Here is a 21,174-nt window from a genome sequence, read left to right on the forward strand (position 1 = left end):
TCATATAAATTTAATTTATCCATTCATTCATATTTATAAAATTATCCATCTCACAAAATGTGCACAATTGGGATGGTGCACAATATTTTTTTAAAAAAATCAACACTTATAAATTAATACATTTTTTTTTAAAAAGGCAAGGAGCAACAGATAGTAACAAGAATGGCACCATCTCAACTACCCACCATCCCTTGAGAGCCTGCAATCCTGATTCATAGCCAAGTTCTGAGAGATTTGCAAAAGGTTAGCAGGAATTGAGCCAGCTTGACCTTGAGATAAGGGGTGTGGGGAATGGTGTCCCATTAGGTGCATGTGCTGTGACAGAAAATGCCCGTCTTTAGGTTCCCACCAGATAGGGCCCTTTACCAGACAGAACCTACAACATATCTCTTCTTCCAGATCTGATGGGATGGGCAAATGCAACGGGGAAGAAGTGTTCCCTCAAATAACCTACCGCCATGCCATAAAGGATTTTAAAGGTCAAACCAGCACCTTGAATTGGACCTGGAAGCAAACTGCCATCAAATGCGGCTTGTGGATTAGAGGTGTAATGTGTACCATTCTAGAGATATACAAAACCGCCTGCAGCAATGTGTTCTGCACCAGCTGAAGCTTCCAGATACTTTTCATACATACCACATTACAATACGCCAGAGGTGGTATTCAGCCGGTTCGTACCAGTTCAGGCGAACTGGTAGGGGAAATTTGACCTGGTTCACCGAACTAGTAACAAGCTCTGGCTGGCCCCACCCTGGTCGCCCGCCTGATGCTCGCTCACCCCATCTGCCTGCTCGACACTCCCCCCATCCACCTGTTTGATGCTCTCCCGCCCATCCCAGCCCTATATATGTTGGTTTCACCATGCGATCCAGCTAATCGCCTCGCCAGTCGCCTCCATACCGAATGGACTTGCCCAGGCAAGTCCGAGAGGAGTGGTGCAGCAGGCAATGGGAAGGGTGTGCGCGGCCAGCGCAAAGAACAGGATGGTGATGGCAGCGGCTTTTTCCTCACGTTTGAGACTTCCACTAGTTTTCAGTGGCCTCCAGTCAATTGCCGCTGCTGGGAAGTTACTGACAAACAGACGGCGGCTGGGAGGCTTCTCACCGTTGCACCAAAAAAGAGAGTTTGCCTTCCAGAGTCTGGACCAGCCGCTGAGGGAGGAAGGTAAATGCAAAGAAAGAGGCAGTCACGGGGGAGGAAGCAGGGCTAGGGCCGGAGCCTCTGAAGGAGCGGAAACAGGAATAGCAAAGAGAAAGCATGCAGCATGCAGGAGGAGGCCTTTGACAGATTAGGCCAAGCCTGGGCAGAAAATAGATAGGTAGAAATTCAATTTTTTTTCCTACTGGGTTCTACTATTGGGTGTGGCTTGGTGTGAGGGAGTCATGTGACTGAGTGGGCATGTGCGCGAGTGACATTGAGTTGGCCATGCCCCTTCAGTCACATGACCCCCTCACCAAGCCACACCAACAGAACCAGTAGTAAAATAATGTAATCCCACCACTGTAATACGCCCATCTGGGAAATGACCAAGCTTGAGTGACTGTGAGCAGAGCCTCCCAATCTAGAAATGGCCGTAACACAATACAAAGCTATGTGAAGGCTCTCTAACCACCATTAATTGTTACTATCTCTTTTTTTCCCCTCCGCTTCTCCCAGCACAGCAAATTTTGCAATCATTCTGTTCTTGGAGAGTTATTGCACTCACAATGCCCAAGCCATTTTACATAATGTCTTTCTGACATTCTATTGGGGGGAATAAAAACTTTCAGCACAGAAAATCAACGTACAAATTCTTGCAGATTGAAAATTGGACTAAAGGCAAAAAATACAGTGGCAACCGAAGCTTGCAAGTTAACAGTAATCATAGATTTTAAAAAAACATACAGTACCTCTGCGTCAGAAAGACTTCAGAGTGTCTGCCTTGTGCTCACTTCAGAAACGTTATAGATATGGTGCTGAACTGTCCGTTGTGTTTCTATTAAATGGCAAATAGGTTTTGGACAATGCCACTATTATATTCTTCATATACCCAAATGCCTTCAGCATAAATCAAGTTTTAGTCATGTTCACAATACTTGATAAAAACTGCTTGGTGAGACACCTTTTTGCTAATGTCCCCAAATGCGTTCTCAGAAGTAAGAACGCTCAGAGCAACAAGTATTTCACCGTTCAAACCTGAGCTACATATATTCTCTTCTGTTTGAAAGTCATTGTGTTTGGCAACACAGTAGAACCTCTGGTCACGGACACTTCTGACCACAACCAAATCGGGTTCCAACCAAAAAATTCACAATTTTTTTTTTGCGGCCGACTTCCCTTTCCGTGCCATTTTTTTTGTAAGTGCCAAATATTCAAAATTAGGTTTGGATCACGACCAAATCAGTTTGTGACCAAAGTTATGGAACGAATTATGGCTGTGACCAGAGGTTCTACTGCATATAAAACGTGTGTTTGCCCAAGATAACTGTCACGAAGAAAAGTTAGAAGAACCCATGGAGCTATGGGGCATGTGAAACTCGTGAATAGTCAATTGTCCACTCGGGAATTAATTCAAACTAGAAGATTAGGGCTAAGTCCTCTTCCTCTGTCCAGGAATGAGTGTGTCTGGAAGAACTATATTTTAATAGAGAGTTCTCTTTTTCATTTCCAGCGCTCTATTCTTTTGTGACTATCCCTTGGCCTAATAGACACAAGAATCATACAGCTGGTCTGTTTCAAGGGATTCTTAAAAATGCATTGCCTGAAAGGTAAAGACTTACCCAACTATGGTAACATCTTCCATTATTTGTTATTCTGGATGCAAGAGATCAGCCCATAGATTTTCTGTGATCAAATGTTATATTTTGTCTGAGCATTCCTTGGCAGCACTGGATTTACGCTTTTAAAATCTAGCAAGCTATAAAATGTATTTTGCATACTCTGTGTTACAATTTTACATATTGAAAAAAAAAATGTTAAAATTCATCTTTCTGCACCTTAACTATCAATGTGGAAGCCATAAGAATAACATTTATTGCTCATTACTACTGCTTTTAGCAGCTGATGCATAATTTCAGACATGAATCTTTTGAACATACCTGAAAATTATTCAGATTTTTCCGTTAGAAAAACTTAAAAGTGGCAGTCTTAGTATTATTTGAATTTTAAATTTGCCACCACAGCTTACTTTATTTCATACTTACGTGGAGCAGTTACCTCTTACAATGTTATGTCTATTTCAGGTAAAATTAGTGAAATCTGATTTACTAGCCCCCATCACCAAAGACGGATTTGAAAATTTTTAATTAAAATCTCTGGAAACTATATTACACTAGCTTGCATGAACTGTTTGTATATAAAAGCTTGTTTTCATCATGAGAGATTCTAAGGTTATGACAGAGATCCATAGTGGATTCATTATCCTCATAACAGGAACTACTCCACACATACATATCGTGATTCACATAAAGCAGGGGTGTCCAAACTTGGGAACTTTAAGACTTGTGGACTGGCTGGGGAATTCTGGGAGTTGAAGTCCACAAGTCTTAAAGTTCCCAAGTTTGGAAACCCCTGACATAAAGCAAGCCCAGTTTCAATAAATAAGAGGAAGGGGATGCTTCAGTAGTATCCTCTGGGCACTGTCCTCTGCATTACAGAAGCCCTACTTGCCCCGATTTGATTTTAAGGAAAATTGTTCATTGTTAGGTTAGCTTCCATTCAAAACGTTGAAATAAATATTTGGATAAAATGCCTACCCCTGACAGGAAACATAGACTAATACTTAACATGGCAGGTATGACACAGAAAATAAGAGAAACCAGTTTTAAGATGAATCATCACTATTGTAATGTATTTTCTGGGCTGATTTTAATCTTTCCAGGAAGATCTTTTAAGATCTTTTAAAATATTCCTGGATCTAGACTAGCTTATCAGTGAGACTTGCAGTAAGTTAAAAAAATAAAAATAAAAACAACTTCCTGATTTTTTTAAAAAAAATCTTTTATTTCACTGGCTCTCTACCCTGTCCTGTTCTTCCCTCTCTCCAGACTTCTGTTTATATCAGCCAGGCAGAATAATTAACAATCTGTGTCTATAATCTGTCTCCTCCAGGTATGCCAACCTGCCTTTTGTTCTCCACTTCCTAGGCAGCCTAAGCTACTGTTCAATGGTAAGAACATATGAATGACTTTGGAAATGTCTAACCATATCAGATGAAATGTCTAAGAACCTTTTTACCTCTCCCCACTCCCTGAAAGAAACTCCAAAGGGAGCCAAGGAGTCCTTACCATGGCTGCATGTCTACAATGCATGCATTGTTTCATAAAAGAGAGCCAAGCCCTTGCAAACAAAGTTTGCTTCAGATGTAGCGCACAGGCTACAATACCAAGCTGATAATGGGCTCGAAAGAAGTAATGAGGTAATACTGGCACTGTTTGTCAATCTCCAGCCTTTCAGTCAAGGTTTTGAAGGTTGAAAGTGTCCTTCAAAGATTTCATCACCAGTCGCATTCTCATATGCAGGAGGTGGAGTGAGAGGCTCCAGGCGTTCCAGGCGCTCTTCGCTCCCTTTGAGTTCGTGAGTATCTGAGACAAAGCGTTTCAGTCTTGGGGGCAGGAACAGTCGGAGGCGCAACCTCGAGTGTAGATCTGTTTCGGAGGCCCGCCGTGGACCAGGCTCCACCGAGACACTCAATGCCTCCACCACGGTCTCTCCATGGGCAGGAGGCTCAATAACCACACTATAGGGAGGGGGTTCTCCTTGGGTTACTCCAGGACTAGATGTAATGGTCCAAATTGTAGGAGCTGAATCTGACAAGTAGCCAGTAGCCACAACTTCCTCATATGCTGGTGCTTCGTAGGTTGCGTTGTCTCTGTATTAAAAAAAGAAATGGGAGGAAAGTTCAAAATATCTGCTTCCTGGTTCCATGAGGAATAGTTGCCTATTTTTTTTTTAATGAGACTCCTTTTCTGTAAATTATGCTATATATTTCAACTTCCTGATGTATTTCTCTGAAATAAGTAAGCACTGACAGTAATCTAGTATTCTTCTGATAAGATTGTCATCTCTTTCATGCACCACTGGGCATGTGATGCAATGATTATTACTAATGTTATTTCCAATACAACTGATAAGCCTAGAGCAGTTCCAAAGAAAAGATTAAGTGAAGAAGAAAATAATTAAACCAAACATTTTTAAATGCAATAAAAACAACAATTAACAAGTTTCACTTTAAAAAAAGGAATAAATTGAGCAACCTAAAAGGCAAACTGGTAGTGGAACAAATTGTTATACTCCAAATACCTGGCTTAACAGACATGTCTCTGATTGATTGAATACGGCCACCCAACTCATGAATGGCGACTTTAAGTGGCTTACATATGGACAAAAGCATAACAAACAACAAAATGCTGAGACACACTGTACTAGAGCATAACTGAGACCATGTTGCAGCTTAGTGCACGATGGCAAACCTTCTTGGCTAGCCCCCCCACCCACCCCGGAGGCTCTCTGGAGGCTTCAGGAACCTTCAGGAGGCTTCCTGAAGCCTCCGGAAGGCTTAAACCCACCCTACGAGCAAACCGGAAGAGACTTCCGGTTTGCTCGTAGGGTCCTTTTTAGTCCTTCGGAGGCTTCAGGGAAGCTTCCTGAAGGTCCTTGAAGCCTCTGGAGGGCTTAAACCGGCCCTACGAACAAACCGGAAGTGACTTCCGGTTTGCTCGTAGGGTCCTTTTTAGTCCTTCGGAGGCTTCAGGGAAGCTTCCTGAAGGTCCTTGAAGCCTCTGGAGGGCTTAAACCCGCCCTACGAGCAAACCGGAAGAGACTTCCGGTTTGCTCGTAGGGTCCTTTTTAGTCCTTCGGAGGCTTCAGGGAAGATTCCTGAAGGTCCTTGAAGCCTCCGGAGGACTTAAACCGGCCCTATGAGCAAACCGGAAGTGACTTCCGGTTTGCTCGTAGGGTCCTTTTTAGTCCTTCGGAGGCTTCAGGGAAGATTCCTGAAGGTCCTTGAAGCCTCCGGAGGACTTAAACCGGCCCTATGAGCAAACCGGAAGTGACTTCCGGTTTGCTCGTAGGGTCCTTTTTAGTCCTTCGGAGACTTCAGGGAAGCTTCCTGAAGGTTCCTGAAGCCTCTGGAGGGCTTAAACCGACCCTATGAACAAACCGGAAGTCACTTCCGGTTTGTTCATAGGGTCCTTTTTAGTCCTCCAGAGGCTTCAGAGAAGTTTCCTGAAGGTCCCTGAAGCCTCTGGAGGGCTTAAACCAACCCTACAAGCAAACTGGAAGTCCGTTCCCAAACTTCCAGTTTGCCCATAGGGCTGTTGTTGGTTTTTTTGCGCTCCTCCGGGGGGGGGTTCTTTTTGCCCTCCCCAGGCTCCTATAAAGCCTCTGGAGCTTGGGGAGGGTGAAAAATAGCATGCACGCTGGCCAGCTGATAGTGCAGCACCTTCAGTGCCCTGACAAATGGCTCCCCATGCCACCTGTGGCACGCGTGCCATAGGTTTGCCATCCCAGGCTTAGTGTAATCCAAAACCATTACAGAAGAGTTTATCCCACATTTTGGCCCAAATCCCGGGGGGGTGGGGGAGAATGATTTTTTAAAACCTTATGGAAAGCCACTACAGTCAGAACCATCCAAATCTCAGAGACTACGGTATATTGTTCCAAAGAGTAAGCAGTGGAACTGCTTTCCAGTTCCACTAGGTGTCGTTGTTTTCTATGGAAGGGATCTGAAGCACAGCTACTTTGCTGGATAGTCATTTAGAACAGCCCAGGAGTCTACTTGCATTCCCCTTGGAAGAGTTCCGTGACTAAGTTGCTACAACTGAGAAACACCTAATTCTGGCTACCACCGAGGGCACACATGCACCACTGCCCATAATTCAAAGTGCCCCCCCCCCACATACTCATGCGCACACAACCCCCCTATGCTCCCCCCACATACTCCGCACTACTCTTCTCCAAGCTGAGCTTGGCATTTCGTCCAGGGGGCTGGGGGAGGCCATTTTTGCCCTCCCCAGGCTCCAGAAAAGAGTCAGGAGCCTGGGGAGGGTGGAAAACAGGCCCAACAGGCCAAAACGAACTTCCAGTTGCCCCGTTGGGCTCTTTTTCACCCTCCCCAGGCTCCGGAATCTTTCCTGAAGTCTGGGGAGGGCAAAAACAGCCTCCCCCAGCCCTCCAGAAGGCTGAAAATCAGCTGGCCGGCACGCACATGTGCACTGGAGCTGACGATTCACACGCCAGCAGATATGGCTCCACCTGCCACATAGTTTCTCCATCATGGTCCTAGAACATCAGCTGAACATTACTAAAAAAGATTATGTTTTGAGCAGTGGTCAAAAGAGTTTTGCCCCATTTTACCACCTTTCTTCCCACAGTTGTTAAGTGAATCACTGCAGTTGTTAAGTTAGTGACATGGTTGCTAAATGAATCCGGCTTCCCCGTTGACTTTGCTTGTCAGAAGGTCGCGAAAGGTGACCCTGGAACGCTGCAACCATCATAAATATGACCCAGTTGCCAAGCATCCACATAGGCAACCATCAGAAGTGTAAATTATGATGGCCATAACTCATTTTTTTCCAATGCCATGGTAACTTTGAATGGTCACTAAACAAACTGTGCTAAGTCAAGGTTTGCCTGCAGTTCCATCTTAGCTAATGATGTGTTGGGATTGCAGAACAGAATTCCCAGTCAATGAAATTGGCTTGGAATTCTAGGAACTGCATTGCTTGGAATTCTAGGAACTGCATTTTCAAGCCATCTGCAGAAAGGCAGGTAGTTGTAATATGAATTAAACTCTCTAGCAGCATCAGAGTAGCTGCCTTGAGTCTGATTTTACTACAGAAAGAATGAAAATGCATGCATGCATGTCAGCACTCAATGAGTATATGAAGAAACATCACGATGCAGATACACAACAGTGAAGGGTTACTGTCTTCATATCTTGCATATACGTTTCCCCAAAAGCTTGAGCACTCATCACTGGAATTAGGATTCTAAACTAGAAAACCCCTTGGTCATTGCCAGCTTCCCTTAAACTGGTGTCAGAAATGGGTGCAAATATCCTGTGATTAAGATATGTGAAAATTAGCACAACTACACAGTCTTACCCATTGTGATTTTGTCTTCGTGGGGCTGCCTGGGCCTCTTCTCCTGCATTCTGATGCTTCAGGCATTGTTCAGCTGCCACGCTAATGAGGTAGCCAACCAAACACAAGCCCCCTGCTACAAGAAAGAAAACCCCAATAGGACTGATTTCAGTGGAGATGGCCAGCATCGTTATGCCAATGAGAAGGGTGGCTGAGAAGAGCACCAGCAAGGTATGACGGAGACCCCTCCAGCGTGATTCTGACAACATGGCAACACAAGTGGGAGTAACAGTTGTTGACAGGATGAGGCAGAGCAGCTGGTAGTATGGATGCCTGTGAAAGAGATGAAAAATAATGCACTGAGTAACACATGCCTGTTTATCCATGGGACAGAAAATATTCATGAAATGAAATGCTAACACCTGATGATGTGAAGAACTTATCCTATGTGCAGCTCAAAGTGCTGTAGAAGCATACAGGTTGTCCTTGATTTCAGACCACAACTGAGCCCAGAATTTTGGTGGTAAGTTGTTGCGGTCATAAGTCAAGTCACCACACGATCGGGCAATTTTTACAACCACTTTTACAATGGCTGTTAAGAGAATCATGTGGTCATTAAGCAAATCACATGGTCATAAGTCCAATTCCGGCTTATTCAATGTGCGGTGTTTTTTGCCAGAAAAAAACAAAAAAACATCACAACATGTGATCACTTGATTGTGGGACACTGCAACCAATTGTAAATGGGAGCTGTTGCCAAGCACCCAAAATGCGATCGCATGACTGTGAGAAAGGTGCAGTCGTCATAACTTTGAAGACAGTAACTTTAACTTTTTTGAACTCCATCATAACTTCGAATGGTTGTTAAGCAAGCAGTTGTAAGTCGAAGATACCTGTATGGCAGATTGACAAGACACACAGATTCAAGTAATGTACTGTATGCTAGACCATGAAAGCTCTTGAACCTAGCTACCATATTTCTGAAAAAATTGTAATATCAATAGTCGGCAGGCTCCAACAATTGAAATGGCATCTATCAAAAACAGAGTGATATGCCTGACTCAATGCATTTCAAAATATCAAGAGTTAACGAGGATGCTAGACATAACCATTCACAGTACTTCTCATTTGTAAACACTTAACAATCCCTACACAGTAGTGGGATTCAAATAATTTTACAACCAATTTGCCAAACTGCTCAGAAAGTTAACAACCAGTTCTACCGAAGTGTTGCGAACTGGCTGAATCCCATCACTGCCTACATACTTTAAATAGGAAGAAATTCAACAATGCATATATTCAGGTAAAAGTCAATGGTTCCTGAGCTCTGCCGGGGAGATGTAATATTTTAAGTAGTGGGGTAAGCATCCAGTAATGTCAAGGATTTTTTTTAGAATTACAGGGAGATAGACTCAAGGATAGAGGAAGAAGGAAGAGAAAAAAAATAGGTAGGTAGAATTGTTCTTTGCTAAAATCTAAATTGGCCATAAGTAAGTACAGAAATATATTTATCCTGGCAATGAAAGGAAAAAGCAAAACAAGGGGTTTTTTTTTCTTATAGCAAGGACAAAATATAATAAAATTAACAGAACAAAAGACAGAAGGATATAACATTTCCAGCCCACTTAACCGTTCAAACTCTAAAATATAGTCATGCATGCTTCCTTAGAGTACTTGCTCACAGCAAAGACCAAGTAGATGAAAGACTTAGAGAAGGATACGGATGACTTGCAAATGTTTTTTATACACCTGGAAACACTCTGTGCCCTCGAAAAGTCACATTTTTCAGCTAGGTTGGGATAGGGAGAGGCTTGTATATGTATGCCTTCAACTCACTGAGGACTCCTGGGAACCTGGATTACACTACTCCCTAAAGGTTAATTTTTAATGGTTTTTTTTCACATACAACTCAAAAGGTAAACACACCTAATACTCCTTTCCACTCTTATTTTTCCCACAACAGCAAACCTGTGAGGTGACTTAGGTGAGGGAGAGAGGGAGAGAGAGGTCCAGCTGGTTTATCATGCTTAACTATCATGCTAGCAATCCCAGTCTCCTGGCTTCTAGGCCAGCATCTTAACCACTACACCAAATTGATTGTCTTGCTAAGATTTTCAGAAGTGATTTGTTCTTGGTGTCTTCCTGGAGCTGAGGCAGCAAGAGAAATGGGCCCAAAGTCATTTACCCAATTTGGTGCCTAAGGCTGCACTAACACTCAATGCCTCCCTGTTTCCAGCCTTATGCTTTTAAATGTCTCTCAACTTCAGCTGGTTCAACAGCCTGAGAAAAAAAATTATCACAGTAGCTCTGAACAAAGGGTTATATAGACAAACATCTGGGAGCTAGTTAAAAAATGAAGTCATGTTGTGATGTAGAAATTATGTGGTGATCGAAGGCAGTAATTACAGTAGTTAGTCTGCTCTTTATTTCCTTTCAGCATTTGCCGCTTGTATACTTGTAAATAAGATGCCAATGGGACCTAGTTATGGGTATTGGCTTACACTCTAGAGCAGGGACGTGCGGTCAGGGGAGGCAGGGGAGGCAGAGCCTCACCGCTCTCATCATGAAAATAAAAAAAAAGGGAAAAGGCGCTGAGGAGCCTTCTGCACACATGGTCCGGGAATGGGACCACATGTGCAGGAGGCTCCTCTAGCCTCAGCCTCCCTCCTGCACATGTGGTCCCATTCCCCGCCTTCCTGAGTCAACATGAAGGGGACTGCGGAGTGCGAGCCGCGGGGAGTGCGAGCTGCGGTCCCCTTCATGTTGACTCAGGAAGGCGGAGAATGGGACCACGTGTGCAGGAGGCTGAAGCTGCCTCAGCCTCCTGCACACACGGTCCCATTCCCCGCCTTCCTGAGTCAACATGAAGGGGACCGTGGCTCACGCTGATGATGTCACCATCCTCACCAGCCATAAACCTCACCGCACGTCACTGCTCTAGAGTTTAACCTAAAGTCCTCACCTGGAAAGTGTGATTGCTCAGGGAAAAAGAAAGTGTGTGACATTAAGTCAAGAAAAGTATGATTTTAGCCAAAATGAAAATAGAAACCATCAATCAGAACATCGCATTAGATCAGGGGTGTCCAAACTTGGGAACTTTAAGACTTGTGGACTTCAACCCCCAGAATTCCCCAGCTGGGGAATTCTGGGGGTTGAAGTCCACAAGTCTTAAAGTTCCCAAGTTTGGACACCCCTGCATTAGATGATGAATTACATGACTCAGGAGAGTGTGGAGGATGAAGAAAGACCCTGACTCAGAAAGAAACTTACTCAGTACCTGCTGAGTCAAAATGTTGCCAAGGATTCTGTTTGTGAAAGACGTAATCATTTATGCAAGAAATATAATTGTAGCATGACTTATTCCAGGGGTGTCCAAACTTGAGAACTTTAAGACTTGTGGACTTCAACTCCCAGAATTCCCCAGCCAGCATGGCTGGCTGGGGAATTCTGGGAGTTGAAGTCCACAAGTCTTAAAGTTCCCAAGTTTGGACACCCCTGACTTATTCCATAATGTAGTCTGGAATAGACTAAGTGATGATGAATTTTTACTCAGATTGTTTGGGGATAAAAATGAATCGCTTGGTAACTTAATTTATTTCATTTTATTGTTTTATTTACATCCTGCTTTTATTATTTTTACAAATAACTCAAGGAGGTGAACACATCCAACATATTTCCCTCCTCCTATTCTCCCCACAACAACAACCCTGTGAGGTAAATTGGGCTGAGAGAGTGGCTGCCATATAGTCATCTAGTCAGCTTTTATAGGTAAGGCAGGACCAGAACTCACATTCTACTGTTTTCTCATCTGGCGCCTTAATAAAATATATATATATTTATATAGTGTTGATATATAAAACTGGGCAGCAGAATTCAACATTTATTGGGATTATATGGCATATGGAAGATTGCAATTTCAAACATAATAGGTATAATTGATAGAACATGAGTTCATGAATGAAATGCCAGAAATAAAAATAAATATCTTGGGTGTCTGCAAAGCTAAGAGAATGGGGACGAATATGATAGATCTGACGAAAGCTAGTTGGATCTTATGAAATTTATTAATACATGCAAATAAGTGACTGCAATGCTCTCATTTTTAACAGAATAAAAGAACAGAATAAGAGAATTGGAAGGGATCTTGGAGGTCTTCTAGTCCAATTTAATTTTAATTTAATTTTATTGAATTTATAGACCGCCCCCTCTCCCCAAAGGGACTCGGGGCGGCCAAAGGGACTCGGGGCGGGTCCAGCCCCCTGCTCTGGTAGGAAACCCTATACCATTTCTGATCATTGGTTGTCTAATCCTTTCTTTAAAACTTCCAGGGTTGGAGCATTTACATCTTCTGCAGGCAAGTTGTTCCACTGATTTATTGTTCTGTCAGGAAATTTCTTTTTAGGTCTAAGTTGCTTCTCTCCTTGATTAGTTTCCATCCGTTGTTTCTTGTCCTGCCTTCAAGTGCTTTGGGGAATAGGTTGAACTACGTCTTCTTTGTGGAAACCCACAAAACATTTTATTTAGCATTTTTTAATTCTAAAAATAATGCTATGTAAGTTATTCCCACATTAAACAGGCCCTTTATATTTTCCACATATCCTAAAAGATTATTCATTTCATTTTATATAAACAGATACAATCCTGATAGTCCCAATAAAATGTTCTCTCTCCCCACCCCCTCTCTCTCTCACACACACACACAAATAAATTTCATCAAACACATTCTCGAGCAGATCTATTGACCAATTCTTATTGAACCAGTTTTTGAGTAAGAGATTATCCAAATATTTCCATTGGTGGAAAATGATTAACTTCACTGCAGTTAGACAACAACGTTCTTGTTTCATAACTTTTTACTCCTTCCATCAAATACAGAAGGTCAAAATCTAGGTCTGAACTTGATAAAAATACAATCTTTATATATAAGTTTCATTTTGTTAAGGACATCCCTCCAAAATGTTGAAAGATAATCAAGTTCCCATCAGAGATGGTAGAACATTCCTTTTTTATCACAACATTAGTGAGTAGTTATGCAGTGTGTATGTAAAGTGTAAGGAAGATGACCATGATGGAAATATGCAAGAACTTTACTTAGGCAAAAGGAGCTGAAGCATTTTAAAAGTCCAGAACTATGAGGTATGGTTACCCATTTCTACTGTATTTTCAATACATCTAAATACATTTCTGAATGCTATTCCTTTGAATTACATGAAATAGTTGATCAACACTGAAGTTGTCTTGCTATTTGAGGCAGTCCACACAAGAAGCACCTATCATAAATACTAATGCTACCATTATTGTAGGAATACAGTAACCGAATCTTGCAGGTCTGAAAGGTCTTCTCCCCTTCCTTAGTTTACTGCAGGGGTGTCCAAACTTGGGAATTTTAAGACTTGTGGACTTCAACTCCCAGAATTCCCCAGCCAGCATGGCTGGCTGGGGAATTCTGGGAGGTGAAGTCCACAAGTCTTAAAGTTGCCAAGTTTGGACACCCCTGGTTTACTGTATCAAAAACTAGGGAGGGCCCTTTCTGAGATGCTTTCTCCACTTCCACCCCTCTTTCAGACTCAGATTTAGTTTCTCAGATCGTTGTCTAGACTGCCACTTTTCCTTCTGTTTTCCATGATCATTCCCACACACCATTATAGTATAATAATAATAATAATAATAATAATAATAATAATAATAATAATAATAATAATATTTAATGCTTCTAGACCGCCCCCTCTCCCGCAAGGGACTCGGGGCGGTGTACAGTTCATACAAAATATAACAGGATACAAATGTGAGATGGCCTTTGAAAATATCAGTGTAACTTTTAGTGTAAGTATAACTCTTAGATGAGTATCAGATGATAAAGCCAATGCAAGGGATGCTTTTAGTTCTAGGGAAGAGTGCTGAAATTCCACAAACAAAGTGTAACTGGAAGTGACAATGTAATTGGACCAGAGCTGCAAAGATTGGTGATGCCAGCACTGAAAGAAAAATCACTTCCTTTACACATGCACATAGGCTTCACAAGTCCTATATACGAAGAGCAGGTGGCAGGCTTTTGCACAAATTCATCTTGGGCACCAACTGCACCTATTCTTGGATTGAGAGGTCCCGCTCATGCCCACCCTCTGATTATGAGTCTTGTTACTGTGCCCAAGTCTGAAGTTTGATGGGAAGGGATCTAGATAGTTTTCTTCCATAGATCTTTGGAATTGAAGCACCAACCACAAAGAGAAGATTGAAGATGGGTAAGAAATTGTCCAACCTTTTCTATCTTGAGAAGAGGTAAACCACTGCCTCCTTAAGCTCAGATGAATCTACTCACACCCTCACTGCTTGGAGCTTCGGCTTTGACCAATCAGGAGAGGCATGGTCCAATAGTTGTTCTCATAGGTCAACCAACTTCCTTGAGATGAACAAGCACAAACTCTTCTCAGATAACCATGTCAAGCTGGAGTTCACTAAGGACTAATCCAAGTATTATTATATGACAGATTATCAAATAATCCAAATTCAGAAATGTACATAAAGATGCCTATCCAGGCCTTGGTAAGACTTGGCTCTATCATCCATAGTAAGATCCTGAATGTAGGAATGGCTTATTACAGAGCAACATGGCACTAAGGACCACTGAGAAATCAGTGACTATCCCTGGAGTTGAGCCAGGGTTCTAGAAGGCAGAATTGGTACAAGAAACTGAGTACACTTTTCCTAAGAGCTGCCCATCCCTTGTCTCCTGCCATATCTCCTTCTGCCCATCATCAGCAAGTAGCAACCACCACTACCCCAATTGAACCAATCTTCCCCAAACCTGGAAGCTCTCCCCCGGGTTGAAGTAAGATGCAAGCCATCTACTCTCTAACCAGCTAGCTTGTCAGAAACCTTAATTCACTTCTACTCATGCATGGAGTGGAACTAAAGTAATCCATCGCATCAATCAACGTACTATAATACAAAACCCTGATTTAATCCCACACTGACAACTGCAAACTGACATTACCTGAGAAGGATATTGTTGCCTAGGATATTGTTGTCTCTACTATCTCATACTTAGCGAGAAAACAGACATACTTGTCCCAACTTGGACATTTCCGGTCTGAAAAAAAATAATCAATCCTTCCTAAGCACCTGCCCAACGTCCTAGTGCTTCTCACCGCCTGGTACTCTGGTGCCTTACATGTAAACAGCACAAAAGTCACCCCCAGCATTTGGAGCAAAGAGCCAATAGTCCACTTCCTTGTGGTTCCAAGGACAAGGTGGGAGAAAGTGTAGGTGGTGCTACTCAAGGTCATGTATTCCACAGAAGCTGTGGACTCAGGCCAGCAGCCAATTCAGGTGCTTGGTAAGATTGAAGGAAATGGGAGAGTAAAATGAGCAATTGGATGGATGAATAGAATCTAAGAGATTACTGGAATGCCTTAGAAAAGCTATGAATTTTATTAAAGATAGGGCAAGCTAGCAAATATTTGTTCAAACGGTTACCCAGAGGCAAACAAGATTCAATGATCCCTAAATAACTGTAGTCCTTTCTCTGCTATTACGTGCTGTTTATTCCTTGTGTTGAACACAAAAACACAATGCCACCATAAACTTTGGTATGCCTGTCACCAATTCCTATTTTGTCTCTTTTGTCGCTGCTCTATATCACTGTCAAGTTGGGTCATAGGGATTTGCACATATGTCAGTCATTAAAATCAGTGGTTAGTCTTCTCTGTTTAAGTTGATATCCTCCTTCAAAAAATCACCAGTCAGTGGGAAAAAATCGGCACCAATCAGGGCACTGCAGCACAAATGGGGTGGGCCTGGTTTGGGGATTTCTTTCTAGCCTGGTCTGCCCCTCTTGTCACATCTCCCAAGTTAAAATATGAAATTTTGAATGGAGAAAGATTAGAATAGAAATAATTGCACATTCTAGAAGGCCTGTTTCTACTATGACTGTACAATTAATTATGTCCTCTAAATAGGGTTAACTAAAGCTGACTAGTGGCTGTGTAAGGCAGGGGTGTCCAAACTTGGCAACTTTAAGACTTGTGGACTTCAACTCTCAGAATAACCCAGCCAGCTGGCTGGGTTATTCTGGGAGTTGAAGTCCACAAGTCTTAAAGTTGCCAAGTTTGGACACCCCTGGTGTAAGGTGAGTAAAACCAGCCAATGACCAAGAAAGGCCTAGTTTGAGGTCTCTTGAGATTTTCAGGATTTTATTGTGAGAAAAAAAAGTGACAATCCCATATCTGAAAACAAAAATACTGCTTCTGGCATAGTGCTGATCTGGTACTGAATAAATATCCCCCCTTTCTTGCTCAGATTAAATAAATTAAATGGGGATTGATCTCAGCACAAATGGAGAGAGCAAACACCAGGAAAGAAGTGAATTCAGGGGGAATTCAGTATTCATGCCAAATACTCACTGAACACAGCTCTTCTTATGTCCACAACAGATGGCAAAATGTCACACACTTTGTTTGCCTTGAATCTGAGTAGGATAAAATCAATTTAAGGGGGGAAAGGGTATTTTTATTCTAATACATTAAAGGACAACACAAGGCTGGAGGTAAGATGAAGAAAAATCTTGGAGCAATGAATTGGAGGAGATGAGAATTGTCTGGGCAGGATGAGGACTGCAAGCGGGGATCAGCTCCAAGAACACATCAAAACATACATCACAAATGAATACCATCACTTACTGCAATCTGACACAGGATTAAGAATGGCCTCTGTAGGTGAAATGCTTAGAAGTCTACCTGGCCTGAAGTAACTGCCTTTTTGCCTTAGAAGTGAAATAGCCTAATATTGATCTGGGTTATTGAACTACAAAGACAGGCTTTTATCCTGAATGGAGCAAGCAGGTCCTCTACTGCCTGTTAGGGGCATAGTCTTTAAAACAAAAAGTTCTGAAGGAAAATATTCTTAAGTGCCACTTGAACGTTGTCCTTTTTTGGCCTGAAGGAAATTCCAGTTGACTGAAGTTCTGCTCATATTCTCCCATTTGCAATGATAACAGCTTTATTGCTGGAATCACATTTCTTGGGGGCTAAATCACAAAGAGATTGCCCTGTGTGCCTAAGCTCACATCTGTTGACAGCAAAAGGGCAGGAAAATTCCACTCTTCGGAGTCAGAAGGTGCTTATGAAACCCCTTCGGAGTCAGAAGGTGCTTATGAAACCCCAAATTAGAAAGGGAGGGAGGGGAAAAAAAGAAAATAGTCAGAAAACTGGAAGCAGAAGGGGAGAGATCACAGGAGTTGCATAATTGCTCAAACAAATGAGTCGTCTCTGAATTACTCTAGTCTTTACTTCCGTCCACACAGGTGCCAAGAAGCAGAACATTGTACCTATAGCAAGACAGAAGTATGCATGCTGTTTCACATACACATAATATTAAAAGTCAAATATTCAAATATTAAACCTTGTTGCAATCCTAAATATCATAGAATGGAGCATATAATTATGTAGAGAGTAACTAAGAGTTCTGAAAAAAATATTTTAAACTCCTGAATGAGACTATAGATATTTTGACTTGCCTGGGCCATGTTGAGTGAAGACAAATTATCTTGGGCCACATATAAAATATCTAATATAATCAATGTATATAAATACATTATTAGTTTACGATCCTGTGGGGTCGCATTACTAGCTGTCTAGGGCCGCATGTGGCCTGCAGGCCACGGGTTGGTCACACCCGCTATGGACATTCCTTCAAAAGACTTCTGGATGCCTTCAGGTTCCTCATTTTAGGCTATGGCTGTCTAGAATAAAATGTGGTTATGGGTGGTATGAAAGATAAAACTTTCTAAAATAATATTTCATAAAAGCAAACATGTCTATGATGAGCAGGATTATGTGGTGTGGTTTGTCATGAAGTGCTAGCTAACATTAGACTAGGAATCAAGAAATAACTCAGGAATCAACTGGCATAATTCTCTTCTTGCCCATTAAAACTCACTGTGACCTATGTCCAGTCTCACAATTTCTTGGATTAACCTGTCTCACAAAGTTGTTTTGAACTTAGTTGAATAAATATGTGAGCAGGAAGCATTGTTAGTTAGGGACTAACAGTTAGTTAGGGATTAACATAGGGTAACAGTTGAGGCCACTATAGTGGTACTGCTGGAGATTAAAGCATTGGGATTGCTATGGTTGTTTTTTTTCCAGTTTAGAGACAACGTTTGTATTATTTTCTTTAAAACGTTCCCTAACATTCTGTTTTTCCAGTGATTTGTTGAAGAAATTCGACTGCACAATTTCTAGAAGCCCTTCCCCCAAAACTAATTAGGAATTAGCCGTAGCTCATGTAATATAAGTAACAATTCCTTCCTAGAGTTATAAACTTTATAATAATATAATCTTTATATAATAACAAAGGTTAGTATGAATATACACCTTTTGATATCTTGAAGAGAAAAAGATATAACTAGACTTTATACTTCTACATTACATTTTAAACGATGTCTCATGAGTATTGGCACCAATTTGAAAACCACATGCCAGCAGTTCTCAATCTGCTGAGTTAAACCCCCATGTCAAGAATTTATAAGCAACTTGGAGAAGAGTCACTGTTTAAAAAAACAGTCTTGATCAGACTAGTTTTGACAAAGCGGGAATGTCAAAACTGATTCTGGATTTCAGTTTTCGTTTTGCCTTCATAAAGCCTAAGTGGACACCTACTGAATCATAGAGTCTGAGAACTTTCCTGATCTATAGATTAATGTGCAATTATTAAAATTAAAAGTAGTATATTTCTTTCTTCTTCAGTTCTAAAATTAATGTGACCATTACTTTCATTCATGCAGAGGAAAGATTGTCACTTTGTTATTCCTTGATCTTTATAATGCACTGCATTTCAAATTCAAGTTTGTATATACTGTCATTGACAATTCAGAATAGATATGTATATAAATATTTATTAAAAGTTTTATAAAGAACATAAAAACTAACACAAACTCACCAAGAATAACAGCAGTAAAGAAAGGAAGAGAAATAAAAGAAAAAACTGCTTCTGAGTTTGTTTGCAGCAAACATAAATACTACTACAAAATTTTCTCTTATTTCCTGATTACAAAAAAGCTATAAATTGTGCAGTTGAATTTCCTCAACAAGTCACTGAAAAAACAGAATGTTAGGGAACCTTTTAAAGAAACTAACACAAACGTTGTCTCTAAACTAAAAGAAACCATAGCAATCCCAATGCCTTAATCTCCAGTAGTATCGCTATAGTAGCCTTAACTGTTCCCCTCCGAATTCCAGTCCCTAACTTTCTATTATCCAGCATTTCCCCCCTAATAATCAAAACTACAAATTAAAACTGCATTTTTTTCTGTTTCACGCAAAAAGTTTATAAGGTGTTTCTTTTCAGCCATAAATGTTGATACTGCTTTTTTTTAAATCAGAGGTTAATTTAGACTTCACCAACCATTTCTCCATTGTGAGTAATGCCAACCTTACCACATTGGATTAAATGACAGCTCAGATTCTCATGATGTAAATTTTGTAATGTCTTTTTAAACACTTAGGAAAGGTTATAAGAGTTATTAAAAGAGACTAGGGAATACCAATGTTAATGTACCTGAATGTTATATATCTAAATACAACAAGTGATATTTACAAGTTTTAGACTGAAGTTGGAATTCTCTTAAGATTTTTAACAATATTTTGTTGTTATAAATCTGTTATAACAATAGTACCAGGAATTCAGACTCATGAACGGGAATAGGACCGCACTGTCAGCACATCAGTAAATTTTGTGAAGAAGATACTTTGATTTCAGAACTGAAGAAGCTTCTTGGATGATAAGCAAACATTTTCAAGGGAAAAAAAGCCCCAAGAAAGTTAAGTTGCCTTTTCAAAAGCATCTTTGGGACGTATTCTGATCTGCTTTTATGCTTGTCAATCGTTCTCCATACAGTACCATTCATTTATGTGTGTGTGTGTTCATACAGCTACAGGAAACTCATACTTAATTCACTTACATAATCAGCCCTCATCTCTCTACAGCCCCTTTTGCCAAAGATGCAATAGGCTATGGATACTTACCAGGCATGGAGATCCTATGACAGATCCACCCATGTGTTCTTGACTCTTGCTGTCATCTCCAGCTAGTAACTCCTTTGCCACTGTCTCCAGCTAAAGCAGCTCCAACAACTTCTCACACTTCCTGTCTTCACTGTTTCAGAAAGTCAGAGAAGACATAATTGCAAACTCTTCAGCTTCGTTAGATTTTTTTTCGCCCTCTCAAATAAAGCTGCCTTCTTTCAGCTTCTATTAAAGTTCTACACTTTTCTTCGCTGCCTTTCAGGCTAAGGTACTCAAATGATCAGGAAGCTAGTGAAGGAAAAGGGCGGTGTAAAGGGAGGGAGAGAGGGAGGGAATATGTATGTAGTTTGCCTCTTACCCTCCTTCCTCTATCAGGCTTAATCTCTTGTTCTTCTGTAAAAAGCCTTCAAGGACACCTCCCTCCACAGGGTGAGGCTTTGGCCTAGCCTTTAACTCCATAGTCTGTTTTTAATTAAACTGTTTATGAGAGCTATAAAGATACACACACGGCATCCTAGCTACTCCAATTGCTTGCCAGGTGCTGTTTTTTTACCCTAGCTTTTGTACTATTTAACTAGTAGCAGTCCAATTAGCTTCCCAGGCAAGGGAGGTGTCTCTAATTAAGAGTACCCACCCGATGATTTCAAGTTTGGAAAAAAGTGAAAGGGCAGGTGCTCAACAATTCTGTAAAGTTACAACTATTTAGTGGAAACATCAACAAGAGTCTGAAAATTCTCAGAAGTCTTGCTCAAACAGAGGAACTAAGCTAACAGCAATGACACCAAAGCCCTGGTTATCTGAGGGACTTCCATTAAGAAAGAAACACCATACCCTAATTCAGAGGTGTCCAAATGTTTTATCTTTAGGAACCAATGATTTATATCAAAACACCAAAATTACTTCTTCCCCCATCCATGGCAACATTCTTATTCTACTTCTCCTCCAGCCTGTTCCTTACCTGTGATGGGGATTGAAACTTGGCTCTTACATGAGAATTGGGAATAACTGGTTGAAAGAGGAACCATCAGGTAAAGCTAAATTCCCATCTTCTATGAGACTCTGGATCCACCACCACCCCACACCCTCAC

The 21,174-nt window shown here is 41.3% G+C and overlaps 1 protein-coding gene across 1 annotated transcript; it reads right to left on the reverse strand.

The window, feature by feature from the left end:
* Positions 1 to 20,466, reverse strand: TMEM139 (transmembrane protein 139). Its single transcript, XM_081940346.1, has 3 exons — positions 20,087 to 20,466; positions 8,085 to 8,396; positions 1 to 4,849 (listed from the first exon to the last, which is right to left on the reverse strand). The coding sequence occupies exons 2-3, from the start codon at positions 8,330 to 8,332 to the stop codon at positions 4,435 to 4,437; spliced, it is 663 nt and encodes a 220-aa protein (XP_081796472.1). The 5' UTR covers positions 8,333 to 8,396; positions 20,087 to 20,466; the 3' UTR covers positions 1 to 4,434.
* Positions 20,467 to 21,174: the final 708 nt, after the last annotated feature.

This window comes from Natrix helvetica, assembly GCF_964273705.1.
Source record: "Natrix helvetica genome assembly, chromosome: 2".
Taxonomy (NCBI): domain Eukaryota; kingdom Metazoa; phylum Chordata; class Lepidosauria; order Squamata; family Natricidae; genus Natrix; species Natrix helvetica.

What these genes read in the sequence shown, in the direction of transcription:
- TMEM139 (XM_081940346.1), bottom strand. Translation starts at nt 8,332, where the DNA reads ATGTTGTCAGAATCACGCTGGAGGGGTCTCCGTCATACCTTGCTGGTG. An exon ending in CGAAGACAAAATCACAATGG is followed by an intron (nt 4,850 to 8,084) that starts GTAAGACTGTGT and finishes TTTTTAATACAG; the next exon opens with AGACAACGCAACCTACGAAG.